The sequence below is a fragment of the Psittacula echo genome (assembly GCF_963264785.1).
Source record: "Psittacula echo genome assembly, chromosome: 1".
Lineage (NCBI taxonomy): Eukaryota > Metazoa > Chordata > Aves > Psittaciformes > Psittacidae > Psittacula > Psittacula echo.
Genome location: NC_137735.1, coordinates 12,938,561 through 12,959,336, shown reverse-complemented (window position 1 = coordinate 12,959,336; position 20,776 = coordinate 12,938,561). Strand labels below are relative to the sequence as shown.

At 38.1% G+C, this 20,776-nt stretch overlaps 1 protein-coding gene across 1 annotated transcript in view; it reads right to left on the bottom strand.

Moving 5' to 3' along the window:
* PPP2R2C (protein phosphatase 2 regulatory subunit Bgamma) overlaps positions 1–20,776 on the bottom strand; it is a gene marked incomplete at both ends in the record, with an annotated part of 199,466 nt that overhangs the window by 22,389 nt on the left and 156,301 nt on the right. The window contains 1 exon segment of the mRNA XM_080623909.1: positions 4,385–4,549. Coding sequence (XP_080480035.1) covers positions 4,385–4,549 — 165 coding nt within the window.

Genomic DNA, 20,776 nt, shown 5'->3' with positions numbered 1-20,776 from the left:
GAATATTTTGTTGTAAATTTTGCACATGGGTAATGGATAACTAGAAATATGGGTTTAGTCTACAAATACATACCAAGAAATGAACATGCAAAAACCCTTCAAGCAACATAACAGCATTTAAATAGATTACAACTTCTGAAGCATGCAAGGACTTTAAGGTATTAATGCTATTACACAGAATATCAATAGTAGCTATACTCAAGTGACTTAAATTTCCATGTTGCATAACTATACAGTTTCTATATATCACTTAAGACTGAATTTAATAATTCTGATGAACTGCTGAAAAAGCTCTTATTTCTGACATGCGCAAGCCCAGCTTTTCTTAGCTGACTTCTGTGTTAGATGATTTGCTCTAATAGCTATATGTATGTATTTAGTTTACAAGCTGTTTGAAAGAGTATTATCTTCATGCACATTTATAAAGAACTCTGAATATTACCAAGAAAAGATCAAAATCGAATTAGCAAGTATTTGTTGCATTTCTAACAATGATACTTCATGCAGCTGCTAGCTTCTTTTTGTTTCACTGCTGTCATAGATTTCCTGTACACTACCTTCTTTCTACACTGCATTGCCATGTATGCTGCCTGAATAACACCTCAAAGGTGACTTGGCAGTTTTGCCACGTACACTATTAAGAAGAAAGCTTCCATATTTAAATTCATTTCCTATTTCTTGCTGCTTGAGTGTGGCTTTCATATCTGTTTTAAATCTTTACCTATAACCCTATGGACTGCAAGAACACCTTCTTCTTTATTCCTATCCCTCTAATACCCTAAATAAGCAGGGGCATTAATCTCTTCTTTACCACCTTCCCAGAATATTTTGATGGAATTCTCTCCCACTACTTGCGAAGTCAGATAATAACATGGAACCATATTATGTATGTATCTCCCCAATGGTTACAGATTGGGCTTTCCTGGCTATCCATTTGTAATGGCCATATATGTTTAGCTCCTGATTGCTCTCTCAGCATTGCATGATCTATTAAAAAGGTGTTGTAAGAAGCAGTTACAGGTAGTCTATTAGAAAAACAACACATTTTATCACACCTTATCAGTATCTCAATGACCATTTAAAGCTCAGCTGTTGATATTTTTTCAATGCCTTAGGTATAGATTTTGTGGTCTGAGATTATTTTTCTAAGGTACAGAGGTCTCCATTACATCTCATCACACAAATTGGCAGCTTGCTAATAAATCTCAGCATAGGCATCAAGAATGAGCAGATATGGAAGAAGTCTCTTGTTTCTTTCATGTCAGAGCCATGAAAGATTTGTAAATGGAAACCTTGTAGTGTTGTGGTTACTAATGCTGAACAGAGAGATTTTGCCACTGAGGTTAGCAAACCAGAAATCTTCAAGAACACTATAATTTATTAACAACCTGTGCCAGTGGCTTACACTACAGATACTAGTGTGTAATTTATTTATACAGTATGGCACAGTAATTATTCATGGCAATCTCTAGTCTTGTACACATGGCACTTTCCTCAAAAGCTGCAATGGAGTTTAGCCCAGCTATGGGAGATTTGGATAACAAAGGGACTGAAAAAGGAATCAACCCAAAAATTCAAAAACATATGCTAAGAATCCACTTACTTTTAACAAGTTTTACACTGGATCTTTTATCCCTAAAAATATGCATATCCATTACACTCCCAGAACAGTATCTGAAATTCAGATACTGTTAACCAAGTGCAGGGTCCTACACGTGGCTTGGAGCAATCCCAGGCACAGCTACAGGTTGGGCAGAGAAGAGATTCAGAGCAGCCCTGCAGAGAAGGACTTGGGGGTGTTGGTCGATGAGAAAATGAACATGAGCCGGCTGCAGTGTGCGCTCACAGCCCAGAAAGCCAACTGTATCCTGGGCTGCATCAAAAGGAGCATGACCAGCAGGTCGAAGGAGGTGATCCTGCCCCTCTACTCTGCTCTCGTGAGACCTCACTTGGAGTATTGTGTGCAGTTCTGGTGTCCTCAACATAAAAAGGACATGGAACTGTTGGAACAAGTCCAGAGGAGGGCCACGAGGATGATCAGGGGACTGGAGCACCTCCCGTATGAAGAGAGGCTGAGAAAGTTGGGGCTGTTCAGCCTGGAGAAGAGAAGGCTGCATGGAGACCTCATAGCAGCCTTCCAGTATCTGAAGGGGGCCTACAAGGATGCTGGGGAGGGACTCTTCATTAGGAACTGTAGTGATACGACAAGGGGTAATGGGTTCAAACTTAAACAGGGGAAGTTTAGATTGGATATAAGGAAGAAATTCTTTACTGTGAGGGTGGTGAGGCACTGGAATGGGTTGCCCAGGGAGGTTGTGAATGCTCCATCCCTGGTGGTGTTCAAGGCCAGGCTGGACAGAGCCTTGGGTGGCATGGTTTAGTGTGAGGTGTCCCATGGCAGGGGGGCTGGAACTAGATGATCTTAAGGTCCTTTCCAACCCTAACTATTCTATGATTCTAACATAGTAATATTAGACTGAATTAAGAAAGTAGAGATGCATAGCAAAACATGAGGGTTTACAGTGACTGTAGTCATGGCTTTTTGGTTGAAAAGTGAAGTCAGTGATGGAGAAAGGTTGAAAGGTGAGCTGAGGTAGGAGAGCAGGGTACTGATCATGCACACGCACCATGTGTAAAGCAGCTGTAAAGAGAAATCAGATGTACAGAGAAGGTTCAGACAGACAATTGAGTACATATTTGATTTTGTGGACTGTTTTTTTTGATATGTCCTTTTTAGGTTGCTATGGGTTTCATAGAATTAGTTTTGCTTGTCTCTGAGAACTATAATCAAACCACCCCAATCAGCAGTACACGGGCCTATTTTAATGATCTGGAAGCTCTACTATTGCTGTATCAATTTTGTATTGCACACATTCAGCTTCTCAATGAGCTTGACTTGAGTTCAGTGCAGCAATGCTACATTAAATGGCTATTTTCTAACTCATAGGTCTGGAAAATGGAGTTTAATCAATGACCATTAGACCTTGCACTCCCTTCTGGCATAAAAGTCCTTCTCTCATCCAGGGTTACTGTATAGTTTTAGTAAGTTACGATTGGCATTTGGCACTGAATTACAGGGGCATGGAGGCCTTATTAGCAGGAAAAAAATGGAAGTATTACGGAACAAAACAATTAAGTAGGACAGGATAACTCAAAACAATGTGCCAGATTGTGTCATGCTTGCATTTCACTTCATGGTATTGAATTTCCCCTACAAGTACAAGGGGGTACAGCTAACAAAGGTAAAACACTTCTTTGCTTAGGAGATTGTCCTTAAAGGTTATTTTCTGTAATTGGAGACCACATCCTAAGTGGTGGAACATGTGCACTTCTCCTTGCAGCCAAAACGCCTAGTCATAGGCTCTTCACTACATTTACTTCAGTTAAAAAAACACCTTCTGTGCTAAATCTGTGCACCACTTATGTCCCACTTAAATGTTCAAATGTTTTCTTCCTTCCCTCCTGCCTCTACTACTAAGTACCGCCTACCTCAAAAGGTTCAAGGAGGAACAGAATGACATAAAATTTTTCCTGAATTTCCTTCCCAATGTTTCAACATTGCAAAAGAAACTGAAGACACAATGGAAGTGTCCTGGAAGTCCCAGTCCTGAAGGTAGCTCAAGCAGAGCCACCACAGTTCATTCACTGAGTTCTCAGTTCCTCATAGGAACCAGCCACATCACACAATGCCATTGTCTGTTGATTTTCATTCTCAGAAGAGCAGGAATAAACAGGTTGCTTGCAGAAGGCAAAGTGCCCAGGAAGAACCATATTCTTTCTCACCTAGACTACAAAAAGCTGATAGCAAGATGCATTTTCCTTCATCCTTTACTTTGAGAACAAAGGCAGCCTCACATTTCAACGTTTTACTTCCTTGTTCTTATGTAGGTCTCAAGTATGAACTGTCATGAATTGGTGGCTCCGTCACTTATAGGGAATGATGAGCTAAATTTTTAGGAAGGACCCCGACATTTTTAAATCCTGACAATGTTTTCAATATTTTGAAGGCAGTTTGAGTGACAAAATTTACTTGATGCATATTCAGAACAGTAGTTTTGTATTCAAAACAGTATGCTCATCTACTTAAATACTCCTCCCCCATGCATATTTCATTTGTTACAAATCATTTCTCTTTTGCTGGAGTGTTGTGAGTTCTTCGCTCATCCCTGCAATAAGAACCACCAGGGAGACCAGTCACAGACATGACTGTTATCAAGTTCATAGGTATCTGTATGGATGACAAAAGTTTCTTCCTTTTGCTGTTTTCTTTTCACCTGTGCCTGCAACTGAGAAGTTAATACACTGGGGTATGCAAACATCTACATGCTGTCAGTGAATAGTAAGACTTTAATGACACCTGGGACACAATGAAGCAAGGACTTACGCTTGGAATGTTTGTCACAGAGAGCCGATGCCCTCATGTCACAGAGTCTCAGGGATCCTTTGCTGCTGCTGTAGACAAAGAGATTGCAGTGATGGGGATGGAACTCAGAGGCTGTAATCACTTCCGTCAGGTCCTCCATATTGGCTGGCTTTATATCTACAATGTCTGAATGGAAGTTTTATTAAGGAAAATGCAGTTTGCAAGTAAACCACTCTTAGTAAATGACTCTCATTGACTTCTTGAAGGAAGCATGTAAATGTCCATACATTTAACACTTCTAGATAAAGATACACTCATTTTTTTGGCAGTAGGGTGTTTTTAATTTTCCATACCTGTCCTATTTACACCAACTCAAAGAGCCACTACTCAGCAATGGCTTTGCAGCACACGCCATTACTAGGTCAACATTTGTCCATGCTGTGCAAAGACATCAAAGAAACAGTATTCCAGGGGATACAGAACTCACCATTGTTAAAACTAACAGAGAGCAGATAGCTATATCTCCTGTAGCTGCTATTGAAATCACTGCTCTATCCCAGATAATACTGATGGATAGGGAACAATGTACAGCTCAGATCTGCTCCCTCCAGTAAAGGCTCACTGGCTTCTATGATCATGCAACTTGAGCTAAAAAATACACATAGCTTAAGTGAAAAGCCTCAAACAATAAATACACTTTTTTTTTTTGCAAAGGCAAATACAGTAAAATCAGAAGCCATCAGAAACACACACATATACTGATACAATTTCCTTTCTAAAAGAATGTGCACAGTATTGCTTCTGCTATTTGAATACTTGCAAAAGAAGTATCTGAAATGGTATTCCTGGGTTTTTATGGAAAGAATGCTCACTACTGAAATCAGTTTGAATTTCTGTGACAGAGAATTGTACACCTGAATATTTAAGTAAAAATACCCAGAAGAAAATACATCAAAAATCCAGTTTCCTAAGCACAAACCTGTTAGTTGGATGAGCAAAGATTATCTGCATCAAGTGTAGCACACAAAATGCCCGTCCAACACTTATATATCCACTCATACATATTACCTGCCTTAAGATTAAAAACCAGAACCCAATTAGTACATATTTGGAGGAGAAGGCCAGCCTGTGAAAGATTTATTATAAAGAAAAAATGAGAGAGTCCCACGAGAGGCTGTAAGAAAGCAGAAGATGCAGAAGAATGAAGTGGAAGAAGGATATATATGTGAAGCAGTACATTTAAATAAGATTGTAGATTTTCATACGGCCCTCAGCAATGCACTGTAGATAAGCCATCCAAATGTTAACAAACCCTTCGAACAAGGAGAAGAGTAACATTATCCTATTTTACTGACAAGGCTGTGCGAGAGGCAATAAAGGATTTGCATAAGATCACATGGGAAATGCATGACAGAACAAACCCAGATCTACTGAGTCCCTGTTCAGTGCCCCAAACACAAATCATCTCAGTGCCTGGATTCCCCAAACACAAAATTTAAATCATCTGACATTCAAAATTTAAACATCTCAGAGGATAAGATAAATGAGAAAATCTGTTTTACTGATGGCAAGAAAAATCACATATCAGGATACTAAGCCTGTTTCTGTTCCCACTGTGCCCACTTCCCAAATGGAAGATCTTTGATTGATTTCTGTGGGAACAGGGAACAGTCTGTCATCCTATACTTTGATCTTTCCCCAAAATGCAGATCTGGGACACTACATTGATAATTAAACATAATACAGAAGATACAGAGATAATTATCTTGATGAATTTGCACAGACAAATACATCACACTGATTTTATTCTTTTGCATATACCAAGTGGTTTAAAAAGAAAAATATCAGCAAAACTATTAATATCTTGTGACATTTAATAACAACTGGGAATAAATTAATGTTGCATTCCAACTGCACTCCCTCTTACTTGCACTATCACATTTGCATCCATCTCCAAGAGCCCATCAGGAATAATATTAGTGAGTGAATGTTAAGATGTAGCAACACTGATTTACCACTTTAATAAAGCATCACTAAATACTGCTGAAAATCAACAGGAAAATACAACCTTTATCCAGTTACTTGTATTTGGTGAAACTGTCTCAAGACAGTTCTACTTGAAGTAAAAGCAATTTCCTTCAAGAGACTGAACTGCTTTCAGGAGTTCAGAGAAATTACAGTAACTCAATACAAGAATTTCACCTCTCAGCAGAGATGAATAATTGCTGAGTGATGAGAAAGATATAAAATATAAATACAGTATGTGAAACAGTCATGGTAAGTACCATTTTTCTGGATGCTGAAGACAATATTGATGAATTTCCCTTCATTGCATGAAATGAATAACCCTATGCTGAATAATGAAATTAAATATTCCATTCTCCTGCCAGAAAAGCAAAAAGTACTTGAAACAGACTGCAGTTCCAGATGTGATCTAAATCTCCACTGAGAAAGAACCTCATTGCCTACTGAGGATCACAGGGAAAATGCACCACGGGCAATTCCTCATTTCCTTGGATTTAGAAAAATTAAAACAATAACATTTGTATTGAAGTAAACAATCAAGGGAATAGAGAGTTGCCAAAGAGACTTACCCCAAATGCATTTGTAATCATAGATGGAAAAGCAGTCTTTGCTTTGACAGCTACAAAACCCAATGTATCAAAAGAAGAGCGTGTCACACAAAAGAGCATTTTCCTCCTCTCATGATTTTTGCCATCTATTTGAAAACAATCAAATACAGCTTGACATGTGATGTGTGGGAACTGTATTTAAACTAGCATGACATGGCAAGAGCAAGCATCTCCCATGAGACATTTTGCATTTCTATTTTTCCATCTTCCCTTTGTGTCTTTTCCTTCCTTTTAAGCATAACATTGCATGGCATGAAAATATTAAAAAAAATTGGAGCAGACAGTGTGCTTCAGAAACAGGCCCTTTGGTGAACTTAAAAAGCTCAAAGAAGAGGGAATCTGGCAGAAATTGATTAAATGAAAATTCTATTGCTAAAGGGAAAAGAATTCTAATGGCACAAATCTGTAGAGTCGTCTCCTACACTATCCTCTACCCTTGCAATCGTATCTCATGGCGGGATACCTTGAGCAGGCCATGGTCCCTCTCCCCCAGTTCACTCACATCTGAAATACCAGTCACATCCGACTCCTGTGGTTCCATGTGTAATGCAGTTCAGTTTCAGAGTGTGGACAGAACAACTAGGGTCAAAGCTATCTAAGAAAGACTAAAGAGCTCACCACTGGCAGTGCACTAGGATATAATCATGTTGTCCTCGAAAAGGTGGTGCTCCTGTGCCTGAACAGGATAGGAATTTCCTCTAATAAAACAAAAAAATCTCCACACTCCTTTGACTCCCACACATGCTTGCGAAGAACGAGGCATTTTGATCCCTGGTAGATACTTGTTCTATGGGAAGGATGAACTGGTGCCTTGCCAGGGATGGGCTGGAATGCACTGGCAGTCTTTTAATTCACTGACATTAAAGCAAAGAACAGAAAATATCTTCTTGTTTGCAAAAAATAGAACAGGTCTGTCCCTCCTAACCCAACTGTTTGCCATCTAACATACCAGATCTCATACCTATGTTTGGCACAGCGAAACAGGATCAAGATATGAAGAGGCCTACAGATTTTCTAGGTGCTCTTCACAGCAAAATGGAAATGAAGGGTCTAGTATGCTTGGAGACCACAACAGTTATAGGTGATGTTCTTGCAATTGGGTTAGTGTAACTAGAATAGGAGACCTGGAGTAAATTCTGGGAAAGGCAACAAAGATACCCTAAGGCAATGTAACCCTTAGTTTAAATGAGTACCTACGTTGCTTTCCCAAAACTGTTCAAGAACAGAGATCTAATTTAGGAGAGTGAGCAGGCAGGACAGGACCTGACCAAGAGGAGAAAGGAGGCTTTAGGGAGAGGTCTCAGGAAGGGGAAGCAAATCAGTGGGAAAGGAAGAACGGAAGAGCATAAGGAAAGGCATGATTAACAACCTGCAATTATACGCACTACTGTGATGGATAAGATCTGAGTACAAGATTCAGTTATGTGGTGTGTTTAGTTCTAACGCAGTATTTTGTGCTGCTGTTGTCAGCTGATAGTAAAATGAGGATGACAGGAGGAAGATTTGTTCCACTGCCTCTGGGCCACTGATCTAACAGAAAAATCCCCCTCTGGGAGAAGTCACTCCATAAAGTCCCTTTTAGTGAAGGTTACAAAGATGACCCTCACCTTGATCCAAAATTCACATTAATCAGACTTTTCCTCTTGATCAGCTAGAATATAAATGAACATGCCTGCTTTACGCTCATGCCAAAACGTGTATAATGAAATGTGGAAAACGCATACGGTTCCTGCTGAGCAAAAAAGGTTCCAGAATAAGTTTCCTTCCATGATAATAGAAACATAGCAGTCTCCTCAAAACAGATTAAATTCCCTTTGAAGCAAACAGCATGCATAAAGAAATAGCTGCTTCATCTTTCTGAAACTATCAAGGAATTCTACCAGAAAGTGAATTTTGTAGAAAACAAACTTTCAATTCACAAGCTACAGCATGTAAGGGACTGCATCTCATAGCACTATTTTGGAAACATTTATATACATGGGTCCACTGCAAGAAGGAAATAATTTTTATAGTCAGATGAAGAGTATAGAAAAAAACTGCCCTCCCTTTATTCAACTTGCAATAGAGGAAAGAGGCTTTCTTTGGAAAGCCAGATATCATTTTCCATAGTAACTTCACAAAAAAACCCCAAATTCTCACCTTTCTCATTTCAATGTATGCTGATGTCACACATCATTTTTACCCCTGTGTGGGACTTGGGTTTTTAAGCACTTTCAAAAAAACAAACTCCAGCATAACATACATTCCCCAAACCTGGTGGCTGCTTGTGTTTTTCAGCGAGGTTGTTCCAGCTCCTAATTTTGCCTACATCTCACAGCTACATTCCAGCCTAGCCCTACAAAGATACACTGACTGGTAGATGAAATCAATAGCAATTCATAGTAGCTGCCAGGGCTTCAGTTTAAGGTAATTGATTACAGTGGTCTTGCTGAGGGCCTATACTTCTAATATAAGCATTTCTCTGAGTGGTTTCCTCTGTTAGTCATTTAGTGCACACTATTTTCATTACAAGGAAGGAACTCTGATGGTTACAAATCAAGCTCTATCAGTTTTGCACTTCCTACATGGTGGTTATATCATTCCTATATTATTTACATGGGGTTTATATCACTCCTATACCATTCACCAGCTGACGGAATTAATTCCAAATGGCTACAGTTTTCTTCCATGTGTACATCAGGGAGCACAGACAGAATCAGCATGCTTGGAAACATCATGTTGTGATTACATCAATCTTACGAAAGAAAGAAGCAAGCTCTAACCTTTAAATAACCACCCAGTTAACTCCTTTCTTCTCATTTCTTAAAGATACACTGTATTTTTCCACTGCTGAACAACAATCTACAACAGGCATGTCAGGATAGTAAGGACACCATTGGAGAGGGTCAAGCTTCTGAATCTTTGTCTTTCAGACCTGTTGTCCAAGAATCAAGGGTTTCTGGAATAGATTGTCAATAGGTTAATGGATCTGGCCTTTTGCTCAAATCCCAGAGTCTTACCTTAGGCAGAAAGATGGCCCACTATTTGTATTCTAAGTACTCCTAATAGCCACAGTGTCAATGCTTTTTATCAAACAGCATTCGCCCACTGCTCCACTAAAAGCATGTACGTACAGGTTTCATTAAAAGCCCAGAGAGCTGCAATTACATTGTCTGCAATGAGAGTCAATGCAAGATCATTTGACTCTTCTGAGCCACAGAAGCAGAAACTGCTGAAAAGTGTGTGCTCCTTGAAGCTGCCTTGGGTCTACTATCTGTTAATGCAAGGTATTGATCCACACCTGAAAATTACTTAGTAGTAGAATGTCAGCCCAATTCTATTTTTAATTCCATGGACTTTATAACGGCGATTTTTCAGCCATCACACTGGAGTTGGGAACTCTGGCAACAATCTCACCCTGCTGGTGATTTGCTAAAAGTACCAATTTAAATGGCTTGATTTTGATTGGCAATAAAACATCTCCATCAAAGGTGTTTTGATTGTGCCATTATGATAGTGCAAAGGCTTCTGACACCTTTTTTTTCTGTTTTTTCTCATATCAGGATTATGAGGTACAGAAAAAGTAAAAACTGCTATGGGGCCAGTTAGCTCTACGTGGAAGGCCAATTCATAGACAATTATGTTAGGTGCTGTGCAAACACAGAGTAAACGTTTGTAATATAAAAAGCAAGTACCAAGTGCATACAAGGAAATTAAGTAACATTAACACAGTTCTGTGGACTTCTGAGGTTTCTTAACTCAAAGATTACAGCCTAAGTTAGATGAAAAAGAGATGTTAGTGGAAGAAGAAAGACATGGTCATAGCTTAAGAGACTGCAGCAGCAATAAACTTTCTAGCTACTCAGCTAGAGTAGCTAGAGCAGCTAGTAGCTTTCTAGCTACTCAGCTACAACATAGCTACTCAGACAGAACTAGCCACAAAAGAGAATTTGGCCTTTTTAGGTAAACAAGAGGTATAAAAACTAAGCTACCACTGAGATCAAGCTCAACCAGAGAATGATATACTCAGTACATCCTCCTCTCTTATTGGTAATGCAGATTTATACAGTGTAGATAACAAGGAGGTCTGCACGCTGGAGCTGTGCTTCTTGGGCAATGGCCTCACAATTATGCACAGTGTAATTGCACTGTCAGTACAAGATGGCCTGTGTTTCCTCACAGTCTAATATCTAAAGCTTCAGCCAGATTCATGCCTAATTTAGCTCTCTGTTTCTGCCTTCTAACACCATAGAACTTACAAAACATGAGGAGCACACAGACGAACATCATACCCTGAAACTGTGTTTAGGAATCAAGATACCACTGATTTAACTGGCAACTGATAGGAACCAGAGTCCCTCAGCACTAAGGGACTAACAAGATTTGCTCAAGGCTGAACACAAATCAAGGGACAGAACTTAGATACGAAACTTCTGAATCAGAGCTGCAACTCCTGGACTTTCCATCTCAAGTTTCATTCACAATTGAAGATACTTGGCAATAAATTAGAAGTAGTATTAGGAAACCTTTTCCATTCATAAAGTTCAAAGAGAGTCAGAACCAGTGTCAGTGTTTTAGAGATAATGAAACTGAAGCATGAAGTGGTAAAGACTTGGCAAAGGTAAGTTTAAGGGCCAGCAAGACCAATAGTTCTGGATTCTGATATAGTGGTCTTTCCCCTCCTTACTCACAGTAATCCAGCATGTATTCGCTGTTTTTTACTTGTTTAGTTGGTTTTGAGAGGTTCTCTTGTTATTGTTACATTTATATTTTGGAGTTTTTCCCTAGAATGCAGACCAGTCTAAAGATTCATTGTGAATTTAAGAGATCTCATTCTGATCCTTGTAACATCACAATTACTTTGCATTCCTATTATCTCAGTAGAATAAAACCAGAAAGCAGTTAAGAAATCCTCAAGTCTCCATCAGGCAAATATTACTTGAAAAGAGAATCAACATATTTCGAATGTACTTAGTCAAATTTTAGGAAGTTACTTTTACTGCCATACATTCAGTAAATATCACAGACTTTGCTGTATGCAAGTTGAAGATAAACAAATCTAATACATAAGAGAAACTACCTATGGAGTAGATGCAACATTTGAACAATTGTTGAAAGCAAAGAATTGTAGAATAGCACTGCTAAGAAAGAGTATTTAACATAATTCAAGTTACAATCATCGAATCAACTAGGTTGGAAAAGACGTTTAAGATCATCAAATCCAACCATTATCCCAGGACTCCCAAATCCACCACTAAACCATGTCACTAAGGGCCCTGTCTACAAGTTTTCTGAATGTCCAAGCTTTCTCATCACTAGGCCTGTTCACACGCGTTGCAACCATTAATTCACCTACAGAATAATGAATTTAGAAGTAGCTACTGGAAAATTGTAATTTTTTTAAGAACGGAATTTTGGGCTTCTTTTTTTAGAACAGAACGCCTGCATTTCATCTGTAGACACAGTCACATGCCTGCTTTAGTGACAACCATATGCACATTCAAATTTTGAAGAGCAAAGAAATCATTATCTGCATATACACAGCTGAGAGCAAAATTAAGTGGATGAGTCAACAGAGGAAGACCTGAATTTCTAAAAGCACATCTGCATTTTTTTTTGTACATTACTCAATCACTGAAAGGCTGCAAAGTCATGTTTAGTTGATGTGTTTGCATATTAATTAATCATGGTTTGTCTCAAACTACTGAGGGATGTTTAACATTACATTTGGAACATAAATACGAGAAGAGCTTCAGGTACATATAAATTATTAATAGAAGAGACTTATTAATTCACCTAGCTCAGCTTCTCTTAGGCAGTACTATTCTATGTAGTATGGTAAATGGCACGATGTATCACATACTAGAAAGGGTTCCACAGAAAGAGTGCAACTTCAACACAATAAGGCAAGGATACCTTATAAACTAAAGCAATATCATCTCATCATCCACAAACCTGCTTTTCTGAAATCAGTGAGGTGCTTAAAAGAGAACTGAGAACGATCTACTTGGTTTGCTGAATCCAGTCCCTGGTAGTACAGAGAGATACAACATATATAGCTTCCTAAAATCTATCTTAAAAGTAGCTAGGGATTGTTTCCCACAAAAAAGAGATAAAATTCTTTTAATGAATAACATTTGCACTAACAGGTAATACCATCAAGAATTTTCTTCTCGCTAATTATTAAAATCCCAAGCAGCTGAGGAAGATCTGCCTATTAAAAGGCAGACACAGAACTTCTAGCTGGAGGGTACAGGCTCTTTAGAGCATTTTGGTGGGGATTTTTCATTCCTGATATAATTTAATCTTCCATATACCTTTCGCAAACCCCAATACAGCAGTATTTGTACCCCAGCAGAGTAGAATAATTCCATATTTTAACTCAAGTTACAATTCAAGTCACAAACGATTGATTTTTTTCAGAAATTAGCTAGCTAGAAGTGTCTTCTAGAGCATAATGTTGTCCCCTCCCTGCATGTTTGTTATGAAAAGAGTCAAATAAAACTATATTCAAACCTACCCAGATACTTCTGAAAAATAGCTACTTGAAAAATACTAATAAAGGCTTGCATTCAGAATCTATACTCACATTTTTGACTGCAACTTGCACTGTCATGGAATCTCTGAACATGAGCAACATGGAAATGAAAATGAGGAACAGATTCAGTTTTCAGGAGAAATTCTATAGTGAAAGTTTTCCAAATCATCTACATTAAATTTTATGACACCTGATTAAATCTTTTTGGCAGGACTTCTTATCCAGTTGCTTAATTTATGTGAAAGCATTTACCGAAAAGCCATTAGCTTGATCTCTAGGCACTGCAGAGAAATACAGATTCCAAAACTTTGAAACACCAAGACGATTCTGCAAAGCAAAGGGGTGCAATATTCACAGCTTTTTGCCTATTTGTTTGACGTCCTTTTAGAACACCGATTACGGACAACTTAATATTGCCCTTTTTTACAGAGCATTTTTACTGTGAAGGCCCTAAAAGTGACCTTCCTTAACTATGGCGATTTCACATGGAATTGCACTTCTAAAGCGCAGCCCTTGTCAGTCTGTATTATGACAACAGAAAAAAGAGAAATGTCTGCAGTAAGAAGTGCCCTGCCTACTTCGATAGGCCAAAAAGCCTCCATGTTCTCAGGTTTTAAAGTCTCAAACAGATCACAGGCTTTACAATACCTGAGATGACCATGTGAGTGTTTTTATGACATCTCCATTTTCGTATGGAATACTCTTTAAGCAAAAAGATCTCAGCTAATGAGCAAAGCAAGTTATATTTTCTTATCTTTTATGCTAATTCTCTGCAAAAGATTGTGCTTTGCAAGGTTAATTTCAAGACCAAATTCACATGGGAGCAAGAATAATTAGACTCATTTAAGAGAATTCTCCCCTCTGGCAGAGCTGATTAAATTATTTATACATTATCTTTTCATATAATTGTACCTAGAACTGTGTAAATGGCTTTTTTGTCTAACTTCCAATAAATTCATAATACATGTTTTTCAAGTTGGATACACCACTTGCATCTGGCTCATTTTTAAAATGCTTCAATGAGAAATTAATCCAGAGGGAAACAGAAACATGCAATTTAAAAGCTTCCACACTGGCACCATACTGAATAAAACTCATCAACTGAAGAAATAAAATGAGTAAGACAATAAATCCTGAATCCTGTTGCCTATTTCCACAGAAATAACTTCATTGACTGCAGACACACTACACTAAAATATGAGAGCTACTTAGCTGAGTATCAGCTCTGCGATGTGACCCTTTATCTGTAATTTAATATTGCTTACTATAGTTCCCAAGTCCCTCTTTGCCAAGGACCTAAGATTCTGGATAAAACCTGAAGATTCTAACGGAATAAACCACTAGGGTGAAAAAGGAAATCTGCTTGGTGACACTAAGATTAATTTCAGCTCTACTAAGTGCTCTTTCTCTCTTTGATAGCAATAAACTTGAGAAAGCTTGAGATAATGATATTTTAAAGGGGATGCCTGGTACAAAATAGAAACTTATTTGCTACACTTCCAATTAAATTGGAAAGCAACTGGCTCTGTGGAGATCTGTGAAAAGACATCTTTGCGCCTATTGTAAAATTCTAAGCATCTTCTATAGTTGCGCTGCCTAGATCACTCGACAAACATGAATACAGTGAAATCCCAGTTGTGTCCTTTAATGTACTATTAAAGAGTTCTGAAATGGCTTTTACAGGCTTAGGATTTCACACTACTCTTTATCATTTGCTGCAACTTCTGCCAATTTTCTTTCTCCTTTTTGCAACACACTATACAGTTTTCAAAGCCAAGAGTATTTTAATGACTCTGGCTATGTTTTTCCTTACCCCTGCAGCAACAAAATAACAGGTATGGGTCTCTATTTGGGGACATATGCATTACAGGAGACAGAGGGTTAGATAAAAAAATCCATTAAAAGGATAACGTAATCACATACTTATTCATTCCGGTTGTGTATGGACAGGAGTGATAAGTAACAGAATTATGAATTCTGATTAACAAATTCATATTTTTATTAAACAATAAATCTGCAATGCAGTAATTATCCCAAGGCTATAGCTACGCTCAAATCACCTTAATTTAACTTCTTTAAAAGCAACTGCAGCAAAAGGAAGAGACTGGTCTTTGCCAAGAATGCAAAGGCCTCAGCTATAATTAGTTTTTCACGGCCAGGCTTCCAATTTATTTATTTTTGGAGGATGGCTAGAGAGGGAATATTTCCACAGCACTATCCCATGCCCTGAAGACACTGATATCTGACACTCTAACTATGTATTGTTTGCCTTTGCTGCAATGTACATTTGAGCAGGAGGGTCTCGGTGAGTGATTCAATGCTAAAATACTGTTTAACCACCTCTGATATAGCTCCTTATCGCTATCAGATGTGCTCCATCATCCAGTTCTCTCTGACTGGCTTAAAGTCAAATTCCCGAGACTGGAGTCACTATGAGGTGATGAGAATAGTTAAAAAGCAATTGTTTCTGACAAAAATCATAAAGTATCCTCTGGCAAGCAATAAAATCAAACCAAACTCTTGAAAGACCCACTTTTGCAAACTTAGTCATAGTTTTCAGAGGTCCCTAAATCTGGACTTAGTTTCCTAAAAGATGCTGAGATTTCTCCATATTTCTAGAAAAAAAATCACTCTTAAGGTCCGTATAGTCCCTGCTCACATACCCTTACTGCTATAATTATTATCTATTATTTGAATTACAGCAGTTGAAGACTGCAATTTGCACAAGACAACATATAAAGACGAAACTGCTCCTGCTTTAAAAAACTTTACTCAATTATGACATTTTAGAATAGATGATGACCACATCAGAAATAATGCTGTGTCCAAATTGGACATGGTTTTACCTGAACAGAAGCAGAATCACCAACTTGATTCCTCTTGTAGAAGCTGCATCTATATTAGTGTCTACAGACAAAGTCACTTAAGTGATCCTAGAAATGCAGTTCTCTCTTGGCACTCTGGATTAGGGACACACATAACTTCTCTTATAAGTGAGTCTGTTGAGAGTTCACGAAAGGCTCCATTTACTATTGGGATTCTATACAGTCCAGAGAAGATGACAACTTACAGTTACACATATTTACCTATTTACTAATTTTATTCTTCAATTGACACTAGAAACATTTCTTGTGTGATTTTAATAGAAGAATCCTTACTTCATTCTCCCTAACAGGCAGCATAACACATCAAGGATATTCCCAGCTACCACATTTCCAGAGTCATTATTCTGGTGGCCACATGAGTTATTTTGTTTAAAGCCTAAAATTCTTTACTTTATGCCACGTTTAACCACAGTGGTTACAAAGAACAGGTGCTTGATGCAGTGTTTAATTACACACCCACAGGGCCAGTGTGGTCTCCAGTCAAGCACTCAGAGAATTCCTTCCTCCGTTTATGTTCTTCTTAATTATTATTTATCTAGTATTAACATCTGCAATTAGGGTGGACCCCTGCCGAATCTAAAACAGTTTAAAGAAAAACCAGGCTTTATTTGATCATTGATATCTAAGAACACTGCCTAACAGCTCCATAAAAATGAAGATTGGGTTTTATTCTGTTAAGAGCTGTCTTTTTGCAGTTTAATGTATAATAAAATACTCTTTCACAGTGCATACACAATTTTGGCATTGGAACACTGCCTAACTTTCTGTACACATAGGTAAGGTGTTGCCTGTACTGAATATTTTAACATAAAGTGGTTACTGGTCTTTGTCAAAACCATCACAGTTTGAGGCTTAATGTTACCAATATCTTATAAATTAAATCCAAATTGATATGTGAAAAAAAATACAAAAGAGGCCAAAATAGATTTCACTCTACCTTTTTTGTCTCCAAAAATACTGATTAAATTTACTTTAACTCTTATGTTAGCTAACAAAGATTCAGTCACCTTCCTAGCTCTTGGATCTCTTAGGATGATGCATAAATTTGGTATTTGGAAATTCAAGCTATTATAACCCATCAGACTATAAATCTGTATCTTGATTTCCAGTGAGGTTTATTTTGGATACCATTATTTGTGAACATCTCAGCACAATAAGGAAGTCACCCCATAACTAAAGAAAACACAAAATGTTATTCACTTTCGTGCAATCAAGGGTTTATTTCTGAGTAAGCCCATCAAGAGTAAAATAAAACAATACCAGAAACTGGTGAGCCAGCACTTCAGACAAGAAATAATGTATATGTACTTCACTGTGACAGTAGCAAAACATCCTTGTTTTCTCTTCAGCAACTACTGTAGCCAAATCAAATAGTATGGTCATGCTTGCTTTTTCAAGTCTACAATACTAATTGAAAAAGCCCCAAAGTACTGTATGGCAGAGCCCAACTCCAGCAACCATTTATAAACTTGATGTATTTGTTCAGCCACTTTATTTAACGTAGAATTAGAACATGGAATGGAAGTAATGGAAAGTGGGATCTCACTATGCAACATTCAGATTCCGGGTTGAAATTCTAGCAAACCTATTTGGCTCTAACACCATTTGTTTAATTGAGTATAAAGAGGGGCTTGGAGCGACCAACCTCAACATTTATTACAATTATTTTAAAATATTTTTATTGCAAAATATCTGAGTTTAGAGTATGTCAAGCACTTCAGAGGAGGAAAGATCTCTATCATGACAATGTAATTATCACCAGATGAGAAATGGTAATGCAGCGAAGAACCTAAGTTAAGTATTGATACTTGGTGCGAATTTTGCATATTCACAAGTTTCATGTAATCTGATTTCTTTTCTTATTGTTTATGCTTTTTCCTCTACATACTGTTCTTCCCCATGGCTTTAGAAGAGAGGGCACTAGATCCCTTAGTCAGCTTTTCTAGTGGTTCACTTCATATTAGAGTTCAACATTTATCAAAATGCACAGAAAGCTTCCAATTGACAGCACTTAGACCTGAGATAGGTTTCAAAATCTTTATTTCTACTACTGTCAACTCTTATTTTTACTAGAAGGCCAATATTCCTCTGCTGAAAAAAGTGGAGACTAAGGAGTGCATTGCATCAATCCAGAATCTAATCAGCTTGTTGAAAATAGCATTCTTCCCTCAGAAGGATGTAGGAGTGCTTTAATTAGAAAAGCAAAGCAACCATTTCTCAATATTTACACTTTAAAAGAACTCATCAAACCACAAAAACAGGGTGCATAGTACCTCTGCTATCCTCTAGTTCTAACTTACAGACCTGGTTTTAGCTTTGTAGACATCTTCATTCTCTTTTAAAGGAGAGAGAGAGAGTGCATGTGAGAAAAGGAGAGACCCTGGGAAGCAAAGAACAAAAGAAGAACACAAATTTGAGGGAAAAGCTACTCAAATATTGCTAGTAGCAACTCAGACAGAATATGACTCCATGGTATAATATATATATTTTAAATACATGATACAGGTTGGCAGTAACTTTCTTGATAGAACAGGAACTACTAAAATGCATTACACAGTTCTCAAGAGAAATAGTGTCTGCCATCTCCCCAAACAGAAAGTTTATGCTTAAGGAGAACAGTGCTGCAGGAGGGGGCAGCAGCAGGTTCTCACACAGTAAAGGCACTTTGTCGAGGGCACAACAAATGCATCCCTATGCACACACACAGCTTGTGCACAGTCATCCTGGCTGAGGAATTTTTTTTATAGAAATAACTGTATCTCACTCAAGGGAATAAACTTGCCAGATTACAGCTCCACAAATGCCAAGAGAACACTGCAGATTTGCTTGCAGTTCAGCATTCAAACGCTTAGCACTGCAGCAGGTAATGGGAATTTTGAAGGCTAGCTATCATCCCTAGCCTGCGGGCTGCTCCCATAGCACCGTATATGCCCTATATTCAGGTGCGCGGTGGGCTGCCATGGACTTGGTCTCCATCAGTGCACCATGAGGGGTGGGTTTTTTGTCTATTTCTTTTCTTTTTTGTTGTTTACTTCTCAACTAGCAATTTCCCCAAGATATGATGCCTAACAATCTGACTATGCATGATATGCTTCAAATACTGGAATACATTACACTGTAAGAAGGCCCTACGGTGATTTGCTAATTAGCTTAACCCTTATGGGACATGGAAGAAAGAAATTTTTATTAAAACAGGATAACCCTGGACTATATTGATCTGACTGAGAAATGAGTATTTTAGTCAAGATGAGTCTCAAGATGAGTACATGCTGGAAATGGTGATGCTGTTTCCATAGCAATGCCATGACAGCCTCTGGAGTGAAATAGTGTGCTACCAGGAAATGAAGGGAGTTCAAGTGCTATGAGCTACAGAGTTCTGTGAGCAATCCAAATGCATTCTCATAAAGAATATATTTAGTACAGCTAGATTGTCCAAAGATTGCTGCTGATGTAAAGTAAATCTTACCAGTATGCTTCCAGCAGTCCTGTTTTCTCATTCACTACATGCAAGATGACGTACCTAAATGCTTAAGCTATGGGCAACACTAAGCCATTTCAGACAGAACATTAACAAATACAGTAACCTTTACCTCACTTCTTTTCTAGTGAAGAATATAATCCATAATTAAGGACATCAACTCATTCTCCACAACACAACCTAACACATTAAACCTTTTAGCAAAGAAAAGCCTCATATGTGCAATTATTTACCAGCTGACCTTCTTTCCCCCTTTCTTTTCTCTCACCTCCTCCTGCCCAAATGATACTGAGTAAATCTGCTTGCAAGTGGGAAGCAATGTAGAGAAGTCTTGCATATTCCTCATGAAAATTCACACAGCCATAGCATAAAACTCACTTGTCTGTTTTTTACCCCAGTTACTGTTTATGCTAATACAAAAGCAAACCAGGAAACCACTAATTGTATTTTATTTGCCTAAGGCTTTACCCAAGGCAAGTATTCTGGTCAAACTCTGCAGAGCTGATTTAAAATGTTTTCAAAAGGAGACAGAATGAAAGTAAAATCTGCATTACTTTGTCTTTTTGTCTTCAAAAAAATGAACAATTTTCAGTGATTTGTAAAACTGCTAAAATAATGATTACCCAACTGTTCTCAAATCAAATTCGACAAGACAAAGTACTTTACTTGAAAAACACCCTAACATACCACTGCTATTTCATTCTTTCTCCAGCCTTTCCTATGCAATTGGTAAAGATGTTCAAACATGAGCTGAATGTCCAGAAACTCTACCACTGTGTTTGTTGTTTGTGTCACTGTCACAACCAGCCTCTTGGGTAAACAGATTGTAGTTCATTATATGTAGCAGTGCTGCCTCTGAGGGAAAATAGAAAGACAAACACACATCACTGCCAGATCCCT